The 19129-nt window shown below is 42.4% G+C and overlaps 1 protein-coding gene and 2 long non-coding RNA genes across 7 annotated transcripts in view; 1 reads left to right on the plus strand and 2 right to left on the minus strand.

The window, feature by feature from the left end:
* Positions 1-383: 383 nt before the first annotated feature.
* On the minus strand, positions 384-5703 carry LOC115551426 (uncharacterized). The gene is made up of 2 exons (XR_003978035.1): positions 5033-5703; positions 384-2815 (listed from the first exon to the last, which is right to left on the minus strand). It is a non-coding gene; the product is annotated as an uncharacterized LOC115551426 (long non-coding RNA).
* Positions 5704-5774: 71 nt separating this feature from the next.
* On the minus strand, positions 5775-13755 carry LOC115550525 (uncharacterized). Of its 2 annotated transcripts, XR_003977904.1 has the most exons (4): positions 13266-13754; positions 12864-13169; positions 12692-12750; positions 5775-5831 (listed from the first exon to the last, which is right to left on the minus strand). It is a non-coding gene; the product is annotated as an uncharacterized LOC115550525 (long non-coding RNA). The 2 variants fall into 2 exon arrangements; XR_003977903.1 differs by having other exon boundaries at positions 12864-13755.
* cpt1ab (carnitine palmitoyltransferase 1Ab (liver)) overlaps positions 12794-19129 on the plus strand; it is a 33216-nt gene continuing 26880 nt past the window's right edge. For 2 of the 4 annotated variants that reach the window (XM_030365625.1, XM_030365628.1), the window contains exons 1-3: positions 12794-13074; positions 15167-15332; positions 17523-17665. In XM_030365625.1, coding sequence (XP_030221485.1) covers positions 15192-15332; positions 17523-17665 — 284 coding nt within the window. In that variant the 5' untranslated portion in view covers positions 12794-13074; positions 15167-15191. Of the gene's footprint in view, positions 13075-14181; positions 14511-15166; positions 15333-17522; positions 17666-19129 lie in introns of those variants that run through there. The other 2 variants (XM_030365626.1, XM_030365627.1) reach the window with 2 other exon arrangements.

Here is a 19129-nt window from a genome sequence, read left to right on the forward strand (position 1 = left end):
GTTGGAGATATAGAAGGGGCGCAAAAATATGCGCCAGCAGGGAAAAAATATATAATTGTGTTTTTTTTTTCGTTTTTTTTCGGGCGCATTATTTTGCGCTCCCCCTCTAGATGGCGCTCTAGGCGGCCGCCTAACCCGCCTGTAGGGAAGGCCGCCCCTGCACTCCGCATTGATGCAGTAATTCATGCAAAAGGAGCCCTTAAAAATAATTTCTTTATTGGTCTTATCTAGTGTTCAAATTTTCTAAGAATTTATGGTTTTCATGAGCTTCAAGCCATAATCATCAAGATTAATACAAACTAGGAAATGCATTTCCTGCAGAAAGAGTTCTGTAAAAGAAAGTGAGTATTTTTGGTAACACTTTATTTGAAGACTGTACATAAGACTGTCATAGGACTGTCATTACACTGTCATAACCATGACATGACACCTGTCATGAACATTATGAATAGTTATGACTGTTGTCATAAAGTGTCATTCGGTCAATTATGTCACGTTTAATGCAACATTGACATTGTATGAGAAGTCTTTGTTATGACAACCTGACATAAGCTGAGGCAAAATATCTTGTTGATGTCTTGGTTATGTCGACTTGACATTAACCAATAACATGATCGGTCATAAACATGTCAAAGTAGGCTTAATAATCAAATGTAAAGAAACTATTTCGATTTATGTAAAATTACATTAAACTGTCATATGCGGAAGGTTTTCACATTGACTGTCATCAGACCTATACTGTCATGAATGATTCTGTTTGCCTCAAGTAAAGTGAAACAATTTGGAAATTTCAATAACATGTCATGAAGCGTTATTACCCTGTCTAATGCCTTTACAACAGGCTCAATGGCTCATGAATGATTCTATTGGCCTCAAGTAAAGTGAAACAATTTGGACATTTCAATAATATGTCATTAAAAGTTACTACACTGGCCAATATTGACATTGACTGTCATGAGACCTTTATTATACTGTCATGAATTATTCCCTTTACCTCAGTGAAACAATTTGGACTTTTCAGTAAATGTTATTACACTTAATTACACACACAACAGTGTGCAGTAGTCACAACTTCATAAATGTATCATGAAGCATTTGGGTATTACATGAGGAAAATACCTAAACAAAAGCAATATAAGTCAAGACAGTCTCTTTTATTTACATTAAGACAAAAAAATGTATAGTTGTGGCCAAAATGAAATAAGAACCACTTAAAAAAAACACTTTCCAGTCCCTAAATGAACAAGTACAAGAACAAAACAGTTGCATTAAAATACCTAATATTTTAAACGGCTGCTCAAAATAGATTAAAGAAAATCCAACCATTAACAACAGTTGTTTTGTTGAGGGGATTGTGAGGAGATATTCACTGATTTAAACAAACTTTCAGTATTGCTCATGCCCCTTTAAACCTAGAACCCATGCCCCTTTGAACCTAAAACCAAAGCCCTTAAGTATATTGGTACATTATCGGGAGGAGCTTGCCCTTATGTTTATTTTCAGTTATGACCTCTGCCATATCCTTTGTAATAGCATTCCTGTAGCGCTCTGCAAAGTCGACTATCTTATCATCGTGCTCTCTATTGAGCTCTTTGAAACGATCCGGGAAGGTGAGGAACAGCTCTGCAATCACAGCAGTCCTGGCAATTGTGTTCCTGTCTACCTTCAGCTTTTCAAAAGCCTTCTTCATCGAGCCATATTGCGAGAATCTTTTCATTGCCTTTTTCATACCGCCAAATGACTGTCTGTTATGGTCACTTAACAATAAAAAACCCAAAAACAAAACATTTTTGTCAGGATCCATTTTCAGACATGCATTGTTGAGTTGCACCCTATAATGTAGGTAATATAAGCAGATAAGAAAGGATTCTACTTTTCTCCTGGTACATTGTTCATCCCCCTTTCAGGCTGGTTATATTAGATTTAGCTCCTTTTCTATATGCCCGTGACTAGCAACGGTGCCATTGCCAGCCTGGAAGTACCTGCACAGAAAAGTAGTGTCCTTTCTTAACTGCCTCAGAGGCTTTATCTTACATAACCAGCCAGGATGGAGGATGCAGATTGAACCACTAAGGTAAGTAGAATCCTTCATCTGCTTTGGAGGCTAGTTACACTGCCCGGCCAAAAAGAAAGTCACCACCTGGATTTTACTAAGCAAATCGGAAAGAGCCTTCCATCAGTCAAAAACTACAGTGCTATGTTTCAGTTGGCAACAAGTTATTTAACCCTAACTGATGCAGTGAATAGCTTCTTATTTCTTAAACAACCATGTCAGAAGACATATGCTGTGGTTGTGGAAAAGATGTCATTGTTTCAGAACTGTTAAATTATTGGCCTGCATCAAACAAGGAAAACTATTCAGGAGAAGAAGAAACTACTAAAATCGGGTTAAGATCTGTCCAACGCATTATTTAAACTGGAATAAATAGTGGTGAACCGTCATCTTTGAGGAAGAAATGTGGTCAGATAAAATCTTGAATGATCGTGATAGAAGATCTCTTCAATTCAATTTTATTTGTATAGCCCTTAATCACCATTACAGCCTCAAATGGCTTAACAGGCCAAATATTTATGACAACCCCCTTACCCATGCCCCCACACGGGCAAGAAATAACTCCCTTGAAATCAGCATGGAAGAAATCTTGAGAAGAAACGCATAGTAGGGGATCCCTTCTTCCAGGGATGGTCAGGAGTGCAATGGGTGCCACAATTGACATACAGGTAAATACATGCACATCATATTAAAATGGTGATGGGGTTCTGGCCGGTTATCCATGAGGAGAGTCCAGGCATCCAGTCCAGTACCCGCAACACGCTAGAACAGACAGAATAGTGAATTAGCACGGAGAAGTACATAGTGGGAATGTATACTGTAATAACAAAAGCACAAGCAAACAGAGTGGTCTTCACTTCGCATCCGTCTTTTTCACACTCCTATGTTCCAAATGCAAGATTGTTGAGGTGCGTTTTGAGCTTTCCTTTGAATAGCTCCACAGAGTCAGCTTCCCTGATCACTTATGGCAGCCTATTCCATAGGAAGGGGGCTCGATACGCAAACGCTCTCAGTCCACCCCATTTCTTTTTAAACTTCGGTAGTGAAAGAAAGCCAGCTCCCGAAGACCGGAGGGACCGAGAAGGATTATAAGGAATGATCAGTCCTTCAGATAGGATGGAGATAATCCATGCAAGGCTTTATAGGTTAGCAGTAGCACCTTAAAGTCTGATCTGAAAGTTATTGGTAGCCAGTGCAGAGAGGCGAGAATAGGTGTGATATGATCAAACCTTCTCGCTCTGGTCAGCAGTCTAGCGGCCGCATTCTGTACAAGCTGTAGACTTTTTGTGGTAGAGTTCGGTAATCCCGAGAACAGTGCATTGCAATAGTCCAGTCTTGACGAAAGAAATGCATGAATCAGTGTCTCTGCATCCGCTGCAGATAACATTGGTCTGATTCTTGCAATGTTTCTCAGATGGAAAAAGGCAATTCTAGTTATACTTCTTATATGTTGGTCAAAGCATAGTTGAGGGTCAAACAGGACACCAAGATTTTTGACAGACGCACTCTGTGGGATGGCGAGGCCATCCAACCACAGTGAGACATCCTCAAACTCTCTCCGGTCCCGCTTCGAGATGATAATTATCAGCTCTTTCTTCCCAGTGTTAAGCTGTAGGAAGTTTTGTGACATCCAGCCCTTCACAGCAGCCAGACAGGACTCAACCCTTTGAATCTGGGTCGAGTCCCCGGAATCTACAGGAATGTAGAGCTGGGTGTCACCCGCGTAGCAGTGGAAACTAATTCTGAAGCTGCGGATAACGTCGCCCAGGAGAAGCATGTAGATTGCAAAAAGTAATGGACCAAGGACCCTTGTGGTACGCCAAAGCGTAATTTGCAGTGCTTTGATTCTGAACCCTCATGAAGCACAAATTGGGTTCTATCTGTGAGGTACGATTCAAGCCAACCAAGAGCCGTACCCCCGAAACCAACATAGTGCTCAAGACGGTGAAGAAGAGTGCAGTGGTCGATCGTGTTGAACGCAGCGCTCAGGTCCAGCAGCACAAGCATTGAGCTTGTATTTTTATCCAAAGCAAGAAGGATGTCATTTACAACTCTTGTAATAGCAGTTTCAGTTGAGTGGAAATTCCTGAACCCCGACTGGAAAGGTTCGAAGAGATTGTTCCTCGTCAGATAATCAACGATTTGCTTTGCTACAATCCTTTCCTGTACCTTGGACAGGAAGGGCAGATTCGATATAGGCCGATAGTTCCTGACTAATTCAGGATCTAGGCCAGGCTTTTTGAGTAGCGGTTTTATCACCGCAGCCTTGAAATTGGAGGAAACAATTCCTGTTCAAAACGAGAGATTCATAAGCGAGAGGATTGCAGGCCCCACCGTGGGAAGAAGTTCCTTGAGAACCCTGGAAGGGAGAGGATCCAACATACAAGTTGTTGGCTTTGATGCCTTTATCACCCTTTCAAGTTCCACCAAAAGGAATTGCCTTGAACTCCAGGAGAGTTGCGTTAGAGTTCCCCATCCTACTTGGCAGGACCCCATCCTGCCCCACAGGATGTGTAGGACAAGCCGCGCGGCAAGCATCAATTTCCTCTCTAATTGATTGAATCTTATTCTCAAAGAAATCCATGAATTCACCTGCCACGATCGAGGAGCCTACGGTCTGAGTCTGTTTCTGAGTCAGACTCCTCACCGTGTCAAAAATAAACTTGGGATTGTTTCTATTCAAGTTGATGATACTGGAAAAGTAGGCGTTCCTGGCAGTAGTCAGCGCACCCTTATAGGTGAGCAGACTGTTATGCCATGCAAGATGAAAGACCTCAAGTTTAGTCGAGCGCCATTTGCGTTCAAGGATCCTGCAGCTTTGCTTCAGAGTGCGCGTTTTGTGGGCGCCTGGTCTCTGAGGTACAACAGTGGGATCACCAATTAGAATAGAACAGGCAAAAGCGGGGGTTGCGGTGAAATCAACTTATGTCATTTATTTATAAAAAGGTGCAGGGGGAAAAGGGAGGGGGCAAAAGGCACCTCAAATCTTCACCGGGTTGGCGGCTGTCGTCAGGGTGCCCTTTCTGGCTCTTCCTGGGGTGGGGCCAGAGAGAGAGAGAGAAAGATAGACCAAGGTTAATGGGGTCTGTGGTCCCTGCCACTGACCTCTTCGCCCTAGCTCGGCTTGGGTTTCCTCTTGGAGTCGTTGGGGTTCCTCTTCAGCTGCAGGCCTTCTCTCGGGTTTCAGCACGACACAATTCACACACCGACAAAACAGCTCTTCGGTCCACTTGAACGTAACTTCATTAATTAGGTTTGGAGTGATCAAGAAGGTTGGCAACAGGCCTCTTACCACGAGACTGGCCTAACGTGTCTCTGGTCTCCACACGCTCCACCAGCCAGTCTGTCTTCAGCCTGTTCTGGTGGAGTTAAAATGGCCCTCTGATTGCAGGGCTAACTCAGCGCACCTGTGCAGGGTAACCTGAGTAGTACCTCCCATCCAGCACCACACCCCTTGGCTGCCTTTGCCTGCCTTTGTGGCAGCCACGTGGCCATGTGGGGCACTGCTCAGCGGCTGGGCCACCACAGTTTCTGCATTAAACCAGGGGGCTGGTTTTTTCAATGTTCGTTTTTTAGTTACGATCGGAGCAACTGAATCAATGGCAGCAGACAAGGCAATGTTGAGGTCCTCAGTAAGGCACTCCATTTAACCACTATAGTTACAAAGAGGTGCAAGTGAACCAGATAACTTATCTGCCATAGCTGTAATGGTTGCAGGTGTTATGCGGCGACAGCTGAAAGTAGCTTGCTGATCGTCGCAGGGGCAGGATACCACCACCTGGAAAGTGAGCAAAAAGTGGTCTGATAAAGCTGAGGAAGAATGGCCCATATTGAGCCTCACCGTGGTTGAGAGCGTGCAGAATCTCCATGTTATTGGCATGGGATAGATATTCAAGCCACTGGATGGATGCACACGAGAACGACTTTTGCTTTTTCTGATAGACCCCCTCATATGTCAATGCAAGGACGTTTTTCTTCAAGAACGACTTTTTGAAGGTGGCCATGCACGCCGATGCTAGAGTGGCATAGACAAAAGGATCTATAGAGGCGCACTCCATGAAATTCGCCTTGTAGATTGTGCACGCCTTGTGTAGGATCCTCACATCGTTGATGCCGTAATGACACAACTCTTTCTGAAAGACGTACAGATCTGCACCACAGCATGAAATCTTTCTTTTTATCACAAGTCATGGAATCAAATCCATAACAATCCAACAATTGAAATTGAATGAAAATTACCTTTCAACAGATCTTTAAAACCCAGCGCATACAGTGCTTTAGCCAGACGCATGGGCAGAAAGCTAAATAAGTCGATCCACCTCTGATTTTAGGCCGCATCGCGCATCAAAACGACTCTACTACCCTTCATGACTATAAAGGGAGTAATACCCTGTCGGGTCATGTAATCCAGAACAAGATATAACTGTCAAAGCCTGATGCATTGTGAGCTATGAATGTAAACAACGCAAACGCAGGGGTTCTGTAGCGTCTCACAAACTTTCAACACAATCAGCACCAGTAGCGTGCCATTCTTTGTTGTCAAACGTCATGGCCGCCACAAAGTTTGGCTTGCGTCTGCCATTATGATATCGCATCTCAAAATCATAAAATATTTAATTATCAGGAGGCCCCCTGTCGATATCTGTAGGTGTAGCCGACTGATGGCATCAGTAGTGTCGTTACATTTACGTTTACCTTTACCCTTGCACTTACGCTTTCGTAGATGTTTATACGGCTGGATATAGCATCATGCACTGTGTCTTGTGTAGGCATATACTTTCCTATATGCCTAGCGTTTGGTTGGCTTTATAAGAATTGCAAGGTTAATGCCGGGAGTGACGGTTGGAATATGTTGGACATGTTTAGCGTGAACGGAGGACTTCGGCTGGGAGAGTTCTTCTTCGCTAAGGGGGGCCCTCTTACGAGAGGATTTCCCCTCTCCCCACCAACAGGGGAAATGGGGAGAGATAATGAACCCCAGTCTACCATGGGAGATCACTTTTTTCTTTACTGTTTAGTTAGAATAGCTGTTGCTTTGGTTTTTTATGTGTCCATGTTTAGCTTATGGGTAATGAAAGTGCATTGGGGAACTGATGTATAATGCAGCATGAAGGTGTTAAAGTGGTATCAGTGAATGTGAATGGGCTGAGTAGTCCAATTAAAAGGGCAAAGTTTATGGCCAAATTCAAAAAAGAAAAATTACAAGTGGTGTTTCTACAAGAGACACATTTGTCTACAGAGGAACATGAGAAACTAAAGAGGTTTGGGTACAACAATACGTTTTATAGCACTTTCCACAAACAAAACAATAGGAAAGGGGTAGCCATATTAATAACAAATTGTACCAAATTTGAACTTGGAAAAGAAATATGTGACAAGGAGGGAAGATATATAATGATAAAGGGTAAATTAGAGGGACAAAGAGTGACATTGATCAATGTATATGCACCCCCAGATAGCAAGAAAACCTTCTTTAAATCATTATTTGACATCATTAATGAAGAACTAGAGGGGATCTTAATATGTGGAGGGGACTTCAATATGGTGATGAACTACCATCTAGATACAACTAGCACAAAAAGGAATAGGACATGGCTTAATAGATATATGAATATACAACTGGTTGACTTGGGAATAGCAGACGTTTGGAGAGAACTACATCCCTTGGAGAGAGACTACACACACCACTCAGTCCCACACCAAATGTATTCAAGGTTGGACTATTTCTTCATGACAAAAGGAGACATGCATAGGGTTGAGGAATGTAGGATTGGGGTAGCAGATTTATCAGACCATAACGCAGTCTACATGACAATACATTTAAACAAGAGAAGGAGAACTACAGTGTGGAGGATGAATGTGGGGATTCTGAATGATAAAGACCTGGTAGAAAGAATAAAAAAAGATATAAATAGGTATATAGAGGAAAATGATAATGGGGAGGTAGATCCAAACATTCTTTGGGATGCGCTTAAGGCCGTCATTAGGGGGAACTTGATAGCTCAGACAACTCTGCTGAAGAAATCCAGACTAGTAAATTACCAGACACTAATTGGACGTTTAAAGGACTTGGAGAGAAAACATAATGCCACAAGTGACCCAGAGATACTTAGACAAGTGAAAGAAACAAAGAATAAAATTGATAATATACTACTGACAGAAGTGGAAAAGAAAGCTAGATTTGTTAAACAAACCTATTATGAGGGAGGTTCCAAAGCAAGCAGATTATTGGCTAGACGCATAAGAAAACAACAAGCATTGAATACCATATACAAAATTAGAGATCCACAAACTAATGATTTGCTTACCGAACCGGACGAAATTGAGAGAGTATTCAGAGAATATTATCAAAACTTATACACACAACCAGCAGCGGCAGACGAACCAGATATGGAAAACTTCCGAGACAGGTTGGATCTACCGTCAATAGGGGAAGAGCAGAATACATTATTGACGGCAGACATCACAGAGGAGGAGATGGAAAGGGCCATCTCTAGATTGAAGAACAATACCAGTCCGGGAAGTGACGGGCTTCCTTCACTGTTCTACCGTATATTTAGAAAAGAGTTGACCCCGGTGTTGTTGGCCTCATTTAGGTACACAATTAAGGAAGGGAAAATCCCCCCTTCATGGAAGGAGGCCATTATCACAACCATACCCAAATAGGGCAAAGATAAAGAGCACTGTAGTAGTTATAGACCAATATCAGTACTGAACGTGGACTACAAGATGTTTACATCAATTATCCCCAAAAGATTTGAGACATTCATGACTGACATTATAGACGAAGACCAGACCGGCTTTATTTCAGGAAGACAGACACAGGACAATATTAGGAGGATGATACACATTGTAGAAGAGACTCAACGAACAAAGAATAGTGTAATTTTAGTTATTGTAGACGCGGAGAAAGCATTTGATAGTGTCAACTGGATTTACCTATCTAAGGTGTTAGAAAGATTTGGTCTCAATAAGGAATCTGTCAAGTGTATTAAAACAAGAGCCGTATTGTATCAAGAGCCGACTGCTAGGATCAAGGTGAATGGTAGTCTCACAGACTCTTTTGGTCTGGGAAGATCTACTAGACAGGGGTGTTGTCTCTCTCCAACTCTCTTTGCAATATTCATAGAGCCATTGGCACAGGCGATTAAGCAGAACCAGGATATCAGAGGGGTGAAGGTGAATGGTACTGAACATAAGATAGGGCTATTTGCGGATGATGTGGTAGCCTACTTGGAGCGACCAAGTGAATCCTTCCCTGCATTGATGAACCTGTTGGAGGAGTATGGGTATTACTCAGGATATAAACTTAATGTTACCAAAACACAGATCTTGGCCATAAACTATACCCCTACACCAGAGTTAAAAAAGAAATATAAAATTAAATGGAATTCAGAAACAATTAGATATCTGGGAGTGAACATCACGAAGGGAGCATGGAAGTTTTATACTGCCAATTACATTCAGATTAATCAAGAACTCAGACGGGATATAGAAAGATGGTCAACACTACAATTTCATCTTAGTTCAAGGATAGAAATAATTAAGATGAATGTATTACCGAGGCTATTGTACCTCTTCCAAACTCTGCCAGTAATGATACCACCGAAACAGTTCATGGAGTGGGATAGATGGATATCCAGGTTCATATGGGGGGGTAGGAGGCCAAGAATTAGATTTAGCACCATGCAGCTCCACAAGGACAGAGGGGGCATGGCTGTACCGAAACTACAAGACTACTTCTATGCTGCACAACTCAGGGCTGTAACATGCTGGTGTAATAGAGAATATGTAGCTAGATGGAAGGATATAGAAATGAAGGTTGAGGCTAGCCCCATACAAATATTAATGACCGATAGGGAATTGTTTAAAAGGGAAGAGAGATTGTTAGACCCGATAACTAAATTCACATTGTGGACTTGGCACTTGGTAGTGAGAAAGTATGGAATAGAGAATGAAATAAGGCCTCTGAGGTGGATAACCCATGACAAAAGATTCAAACCAGGAATAAGTGATTTGGGCTTTGAGAGATGGGCAAATAGGGGTATTACAACAATATGCACACTATTAGAGAAGGGTAAATTGCAGAGTTTTCAGGCTATAAGGGAGAAATTTGATTTGGAAGCAAATGACCTCTTTCGGTATTTTCAGGTGAGGGATTATTATTTAAAGGAAATAAAGTTAAAAGAACCCAAAGAACAGAACATGATTATTACAATAATGATAAATGCATATGAAGGGAGAAAATGTAGAGTGATCTCAGCCCTATACCAAGCTCTAGGGTCCAGTGGGGGAAATTCAACTGTTTATATTAAAGAAAAATGGGAAAAAGAAATTGGAATAGAAATAACAGAAGATGACTGGTATACTGTGTGCAAGGGCCAACACTCAGCCACCAGCTCTAGGATATGGCGAGAATTTGGATGGAAAAACATTATGAGGTATTTCATTACACCAAAGATTAAGGGGAGATACGCACCAGACCAGAAACCATGTTGGAGGTTGTGTGGTCAAATGGAGGCAGACCATACACATGTGTTTTGGAAATGTCAAAAGATGAAAGGATACTGGGAGGGAGTGTGGAGTGTGCTGAGGGAGATATTGGGATATGAGATACCAAAAACTTGTCTGGTATTATACTTGGGGAACATTCCACAAGAGGAGGTACAAGGAGGGGATAAATACCTGGTGAAAGTATTATTATTGGCTAGCAGGAAGGCAATTACAAGGGCCTGGTATAAAGTAGACCCCCCTACTAAAGAACAGTGGCTGAGTATTGTGGAGGAGATCTATGACATGGAAAGATTTACACATAACCTTAGAATGCAGGTTGAACAGTTTGAAGGAAAATGGGAGAAATGGAATTATTACAGAAGGGGTGAGGGTGATACCACTACTATTCATAGTAATGACATCTGAATAAGACAGAATTGTTGCATTGTGACTGAATGGAAGGACCTATAAGCTTTGTGTGTTTTTTGTTTTGTGTTTTGCTTTGATCCTTGTTTTTGGTGTGAGTTTTTTGACTTGATTTGTATGGTTTGTTTGCATATTTTTTGTGTATCATTGTTAGTAAAAAAAAAAAAAACAGTTACAACTACACGCTAGTTGAGTTGATGGGTAATAGTGGAGGTTTTACTTGGTACATCAGCTTTAATTCCTCTATATTTACCTTCTTATTACCAGTGGTAATTACACAGTAATACACTATAATTTACTGTGTATTTACCGGGTAACTACCTCTGTATTTACCTTCTTGTATGTACCGGGTAAATACCTAGTAATTAGGGGACTGTAAAAGGAAGGGTTACCGGATATGCTTGGGAGCAGTGAGAACATCCCCAGTATGTGCATTGCAAGTTGAAGCAGGAGAGATGCCACTTTGGTTAAGGAGAAAACAGCAACTGGCTAATTACTGGGTTAATTTGATGGGACAGAGGGAAGATCATCCAGTTAGAGTGGCGACTCAAGCAAGCTGGGAGAAGGGGGTAGCAAAGTTGTCAAGCTTTGGATGGACAGGGGAGGTATTGGCACAGGAGCTGTTAGTAACAGATCTAATGAAGCGGATATGGTATTTGAGTTTCAGTGTTATGTGAGAGAACATTATGGGGATCATCTACTAATTATACTGATGGGTCAAAAGATCAAGAAACTGAAGCAACAGGAGCGGCTTTTATGGTTCAGAGGTTAAAAGGTAGAGAAATCTAAGAGGACATCAGATTTTTTGCATGTTTTTACTATTGAGCTATGTGCTATTTTAATGGCAATAAAGTGGATTGAGCAACTTGTAAATCAAAAGGTATTGATTTGTAGAGATTCTGTTTCAGCCATCACTAGTATTGGGGTAGGGACAGCGAAGAGCCATCAGTATCTTATATGAGATCCTGATGGCAATTAGAAGTGTGTCTGTGAGAGGAGTGGTGATCTCTCTGATGTGGGTCCCAGCCCATACAGGAATCTCAGGAAATGAGAAAGCTGATAAATTAGCTAAAGCAGCTGTAAAGACGGAAACTGTGTAAGTAACATTACAGCTGTCTAAGGCTGAGGGGAAATGTCTTGTTTGGAGGGGGATCATGCCCCAGTGGCAACAATTATGGGAGAGAGAGGGAGACATTTATTCTAATTAAATGGAAGAGTGACTGAGTCAACTAAACCTTGTGGGATGAGAAGGAAAGAACAGGTTACTATTGCTAAAATGAGAATTGGTCACACATTATTGAATAGTACTCTTTTCGTCATAGGGAAACATCAAGATGGAATGTGTGATGATGAACGTCAACAACCCGAGACAGTGCCTCATGTTCTTATACATTGTAGGAGATACAGCAGGGAAAGGAAGGAGTTACTAGAGACATTGAGAGAGTAGGGTCTAGGAGAGATTTCAGTTAAAGGTATTTTAAATTTGGGGTCAAGTGGGAGGGGAACGTGTTGTTTTTTAAAGTATTTATCAGACACTGGTCTGATTAAAAGAATATGAGGATATGACTTAAATTAACCTGAAGGTGGCAGCAATGCAACAATTTGGATGCCAGCTGCCATAAAAACCCACTGAAGAAGAAGAAGAAGATCCTGCAGGGGGCGCTGCTTCGTCGAAGTTCAAGAAAAAGTATGGCCGTCCATGACCCACCTTCAACTCACCCCAAATCTCCCCTTATGTTGGCAGGGTGTTTTCTGGTGCTTTGGTGTGTCGCCTGTGCCTGACAATAACAATAACATTTTCAATAAATGCCCTTGATTTCATTGCTCATATTTTTCATGAATTTTCCGTCATTCTCGGTGTGTATTGGATATTAGAAAGTCCTGCTCTTACATTCCGTCCTTCACCATACCCTGGTAAGGCTTGCCGGTGAACGTGACGTCTCAGACGGGGCGGTGCTGTACAACACTCGGCTTCCCTTCATGCGCCGCTTACAGCAGCAGTCTCCGCCAAACGTCCTCAACCCCATATCATCATCCACACATCTCCAGACACCATAAGGTCCGCGTTAACAGGCCATCTCTGCAGCTCCGGTGGAGGCTCGGTGAGTAGGCTGTTCCCTGTTTGAACCGACGGTCCTTCATGGAGTCGATGCGTCCCCGCAGGTCTCCGAGTTCGGAACGTAAACATGGCCGGCTCCTGGTGGGAGCACACCGCCCAACTTAACGTCCGTAAATGCGCAGACATGCGGTTCACAGTTCACCCGATGCATGTCCCCCTGTGATGTGTCATTACCTGAGGTCAGTAGGACCTGTAGTGAGGACCTAGAGAGTCTAAGACCAGTTTCTTGAGAGTCCCTGGCATCCCTGGTCTCCAGCCCGGTGTTCTGTCCGCTCTGTTTCTCATTCTGATTTAGCCTTAAAAAGGCCAGAGGACTAATTTGTCTATCTATAATGTTTTAGAATACAACTCTCCATCGCCTGCAGTCTCGCGTTGTATTAGCCATACCTATCCTGTTCAAGTTTAAGTAAAGGTCATCCACTGAAGAAAACTTAACGATGATCCTGCACTTTGCATGGTCACGTTGAGGTGACAGGTCGTGGTCAATGTGTGTCAAGTGGATTATTCTGGTTATTTTACAACTGCACCGGTGGTCGCTCAGCACCGCATTGAAGGTCAACGTGTGCTGTCCCTGAACGGGAACAATGATGGAATAACAGCTGTACGACATGAACATGAAGTGAAATACTTCATATTGTCGTGAATAAACATCTCGTTCTGCCCCAGTTCTGACCTGGCCACGTGGTTAATGACCAGAATACTGTGAATATGAGACCCAACATGCGTCCCATGTCGTTCTATACGCGTCTCTACATTTCATATTATGATGCGGGTTGTATGATATTAAAGCAAGCTCCATTGTATGGTTGTGCTGGTTGTTGAGCTACAACATTACACAGTGAGGTGCTGGGCTGCACACAGGGCGGGCTGGATGCTATTACACTTTTGAAGGTGGGTTAAGGTAGGTTACGTCAGGTCCCTTAATGTATATATTCCACAAGATATGAGAGTTTGCCGGTTTTTTTTCTTCCAGGCATGGTGTGTGTGTGTGTGTGTGTGTGTGTGTGTGTGTGTGTGTGTGTGTGTGTGTGTGTGTGTGTGTGTGTGTGTGTGTGTGTGTGTGTGTGTGTGTGTGTGTGTGTGTGTGTGTGTGTACGCGCGCGACCTTTCCCCTAGTTCCATTCTGCGCATGCAGATCACGTGACGCGACCGACGACCTGCTGGGGGGAGGGAGATGCTTCTGCTCCAATGAGAATGGAGAACTATTAGATCACATTTTCTACGCATACAGCAGCATTATAGAATTTGCCACAAGCTTTTTGGGCGTACCTTTTTCGTATTTTCCCGAAGGCTATTTGGTGGAAGAGATGCTCTTTACTGGCATGGTGCAGAATTTGCATTGCTGAAATTTTGTTTTGGGTTGGCATTTCTCTATAGCAGGTGCGGTGCATGCGAAAGCAATAATGGATTTATTTTAACGTAAGATATGTTATTTTCAGCCTTGTAGGTTAATGAATGCTTTTTTTTATTATCAGATTGACACGTTTACATATATCATATTTTCACATCATTCAGAGCGTAAACTGACCTTCTATTAAGGAATAGTTACGTCCCGAGTTTCACCTGTGTTTGGTGTATCAAGACGGTTAAATTCCCTTGCTACTCGAACCAAACCAAATTGGTTACCATGCCGTGGCATCATGGTAACCAAACAGTCTATGCAGTCTGATCTAGAAGTGGACGTTGGACCCGCGCTCCCTGAGAGAGTCCTTGAAGAGTGTATACTCCGTAACGCTGCGTAACACTCCGATAACGCCTAATATACCAGTACATGCAGAACAGGTTGAACATGCAATGGCAAATTCCTGGCCTGATTAAGATAATCTGTCTCTATTTTTAGGCCTGGACAACCTGCCTTCTATTTGCAACTTCCAAAAAACGTCCTGTCTTTTGTTTTCAATTCAAAAGTGTACAATTTGACTTGGTGGGCTGCAAATATGATCCCTAAATGTAGTTGTTTACATGAATAATAGTGTTTGTTGGTATTGACATTGTTTGGTTCAGAGTGGAACAAAGCTTTTAGGTACATGGCTTATCTCTTGGCAGTAATGATCAAGGGTATGACATCTCCACAGTGACCCCCAGCAGCAGTAGCCCACCATGGCAGAAGCTCATCAGGCTGTGGCCTTCCAGTTCACGGTCACCCCGGATGGGATCGATCTCCAGCTGTGCCATGAAGCCCTGCGACAAATCTACCTCTCTGGCCTCCACTCCTGGAAGAAGCGGTTCATCCGCTTCAAGGTGAGCCGCCCTCCAGCCTCCCACACACCATCATACACAAACCCAAAGGGACTGTCTCCGACTGTCCCTTTGACAACGTTGTCCACTGCTGAGTGTTTCTGTTACCAAAATCTAAACAAAACGGTGTCTCTATGAACAGGATCTACACCACTAAGCGGGCGTGGATAACAAAAGATAATGTCACGTCTGCTATGTCCATATATGACACCATATGTCCTGGTTTAAGGCTTTAGAGATACAAGGGGGCAACTAGAATACAACATCGGTGTGTTTCAACACGGTACCTTCACTTTTTGCTTCACTACTGATTTTTCTTTAAATAAAGCCTCTGCTTGTATCCTGTGTCGATGAACCAAAATTCGGCAGCCTAATTTCCGAAGCAGCTTATTGGTCGATTATGCAAACACAAAGACTTTAAAGAAAATAATCGAGGCCTAAAATGTTACCAATACTTTCAATGTAAAGCCAATATGCTCATTTACATTAGAAGTTTACGAGTAAAAGAAAACAGAAAAAAGCTACTGTGTCTCAACGAACTCCTTGCAAAATAAAAGATGCCTTGTATTCTAAATCTGTCAAAAAGTTCAGAATTTTACTAAAGTTTGAATCTGCATTTTCTCCAAGCACTAACAGATGCTCACTCAACCATCAGTTGACCGGCAGAACGGGATGCTCGCGACCCCAAAGAACATTGTACTATTTAAACTATTTCGTTACTGCTTCATGCCAGCATTGGGCATACATGTCAGTATTTTCCCCCCCTCTCGGCTTGAACGCGCTTTCGCTTAATTTGTCTGTGCTTTTTAGGTTCACATCATGCATGCATGTATGACTTTTAAACTATTATGTATTTTAGTGCCCTCCTAGTTCATTATCGTGAATGTGATATCTTACGTTGTGGGTCGCCTATTCAATTTAACATTGCTTTCGGTGATAAGTTGCTCATCTTGTAACGATATGATATAAACACTGTTATAACGCGGAGAGGGGCTGCGATTTCAGACCGGGAATCCATTTTCAGCAACACCTGGTGTCGGGTGTCAGACTCGGACGACGGGCTCGTCCAGTGGCGTCACTCTCTGGCCAATCAGTGGCCAGCAAGCAGCCTGTTAACGTCACACAAAAGTGTCGGATCAGCTCTCAAGGAACCTCGACGGAGGTGGACTAAAAAAGTACCAGGCACCAGATTTTGACGATGGAAACGCAAAAAAAGGCGGTCCGAGTCGAGGCGAATTGAGCTGGTACTGTCAGCGGAAAAGGGGAATAAGAGGCAGTTTATACTACGGAGCAGCTTAGAACTACTCATGTGGATGTCGCTGCGTTGTCTCTGTTGTAGAGACAATCCAGCCACAACTCTAACCAAGTCCAGCCCCTGGTACAGCAATGCTGTCTGATCGCATTTACCTGAAAATTAAACCCTGAATATTTGTAGGGTTCGTGAGGGGTAATTGGGATGCGAAATCAAGCCGGCATATTAGCTCGGTCAGTGTTAATGCCGTGCCGTGAAAAAGACAGGTATAATAAGGGCATATTTGGCAGTGTAAAAACAACTTTTTATTCCTATATTTCTACGGATATTTATATTATTATTATATAGCTGATATTATTTATTTTAATCTATTTGATGGGAAAGAAAGTATTTCAGCAAAACTCATACTACATCAACTTATCACAAACTAATTAAGAGCTCTGTTACTTTGATGAAAGCGTCGAACCAGGCCCTCCACGATAAATTTATGGATCGCTTTAGATCATGCAAAAAGCCCTTCCTTCATTTTTCACTGCACGTCACATAAAGTTGAAATTAAGCTAGGCAGTGTCACATGAACCCAGTGACTTGCATTTGATTCACTATCCACACACAGACAGACACAGATAGACAGATCCTTTTATCTTGGTATTGATCATCCTAATAAGACAGTGTATGTATTTTTACTTTATCTCATTAAGAATTCAACAAAGTATCCCCTGTGTAGGTCATCCATTATTTATCTACCATCTACACATTCGTTCAGCTGTATCTCTTGTCTCTTGGTCTTGGTGTTCAGCAACTCATCTGTTTACACAGGGACCTGAATAAAGTAAGATCTGTTATAACCTGGTTGTGAGGAAAACAAATAAGGTTTCAGTAGGTCTTGGGATGTCCTGATCCCACCCTGGTGACACTAATACCCTCATCTCTGTTAACAGAACGGGGTGATGACCGGCGTGTACCCGGGCAGCCCTGGGGGCTTCATGGTGGTGGTGGGAGCCTACCTGTCCTACAACAAGTACAACCAGCTGGACCCCTCCCAGGGCCTGGTGGCCAAGCTGGGGCAGCACATACCTATTGGGTAAGGCCGCTGTCATTCAGTTCTTAACGTTAAGAGAAAATCATCTACAGACACAAACGTTTGATTCCTGAAAGCATTGAACCAATACAAATATACAAATACTGTAGCAAATACAATCCGAATGAGGAGGTTCAGTGTAGAAGGGAATGCATTATGAGTTGGAGATGGCATTGGAAGCAATGGGATTTGTTCTGGTGTTCTGTTGACTGTTGTTCAGATGACCAGATGGAAGGAGCTGTATTGATTGTGGAGTGGGTGGGAAGGGTCCTGTGTGATATTTGTGGTTTCCGTGTCCTTACACTCAAAAGGCCTGTATAAGATCCTAACACTAAATAATAATCAAAACTCATTACGCTTATGCAGCGCTTTATAAAGTGATCCTGTGTGTGTTTCTTAATTATCAGCTGCAGAGTAGTAAGTGTAAGTTCAATGAAATGTAATGGCCTGGCAAAGGCAATTCGGTGACTAGATTAGAACTAGGGCTGGCCCGAATGCCATTTTTCAGGCTTCGAATACTCGTTGGTTTTTCCAAGCGAATATTCGAATACTCGTTCCAGAAAAACACACTATCAAAAACAACATAAATAATCCCGATATACTCCCTGGTACCGATTTTGACAGTATCTGCATATGTTGTTGAAGATTTAATAGCTTTTGAACGTTAATTAGTAGGCCTAAGTAAGTTGGAGTTACTTAGTTTTTTCCCTGTGGAAGCGAACAGCTGTTGTTCCGTACCAAATCAGCTGTCCTCTGCCATCTCTGCCCTTGCGGGAGCTTTTCAATTCATTCTGGAACGTGCATCTTTTCAGGGAATTTGTACAATAAATCCATAACAAATATTATATTTTTGAATATTGATAGTCTTATGTGTCCATATTATATCTATTATATTGACCGGGTATTCGCAAGACTCTCACGCTCTGCAGCAAGCCAGTCACAGTTGATTGGCGCGGGGCTGTACAGCGAACTTAAACAAACGACTAAGGTTAGCATTTCACTAAGCATTTATTTTCCTCCCGAGATCCCGCTAATGTTGTTATAATGTAAAGGGAAACAAGATATCTATTCTTCCTCCACCTCTCTCGCTTCTCTGCTTGGTGTCGCTTATAGTTTGCCTCCCTCGCTCTGGTAACGTCCCGTATGTGTAACAACGAAGCTCCGAATACTGATTTAAGCTTTGAATACTAATTTTCCGAACGAGTATTCGAATATTCGAATAATTCGGGCCAGCCCAAATTAGAACACAGCCAAGTAATAGAGGTATCTTGTCGTTTACAGATATAATGACTAAAGTTTGTGTTTATGACTTAACAAAATAAGGTCCTCTAGTACAAATAGATGCTTTGTGGGTCAATATTTTCACGTGTGTGTGTGTGTGTGTGTGTGTGTGTGTGTGTGTGTGTGTGTGTGTGTGTGTGTGTGTGTGTGTGTGTGTGTGTGTGTGTGTGTGTGTGTGTGTGTGTG

This window comes from Gadus morhua, chromosome 9 (assembly GCF_902167405.1).
Source record: "Gadus morhua chromosome 9, gadMor3.0, whole genome shotgun sequence".
Classification (NCBI taxonomy): Eukaryota; Metazoa; Chordata; class Actinopteri; order Gadiformes; family Gadidae; genus Gadus; species Gadus morhua.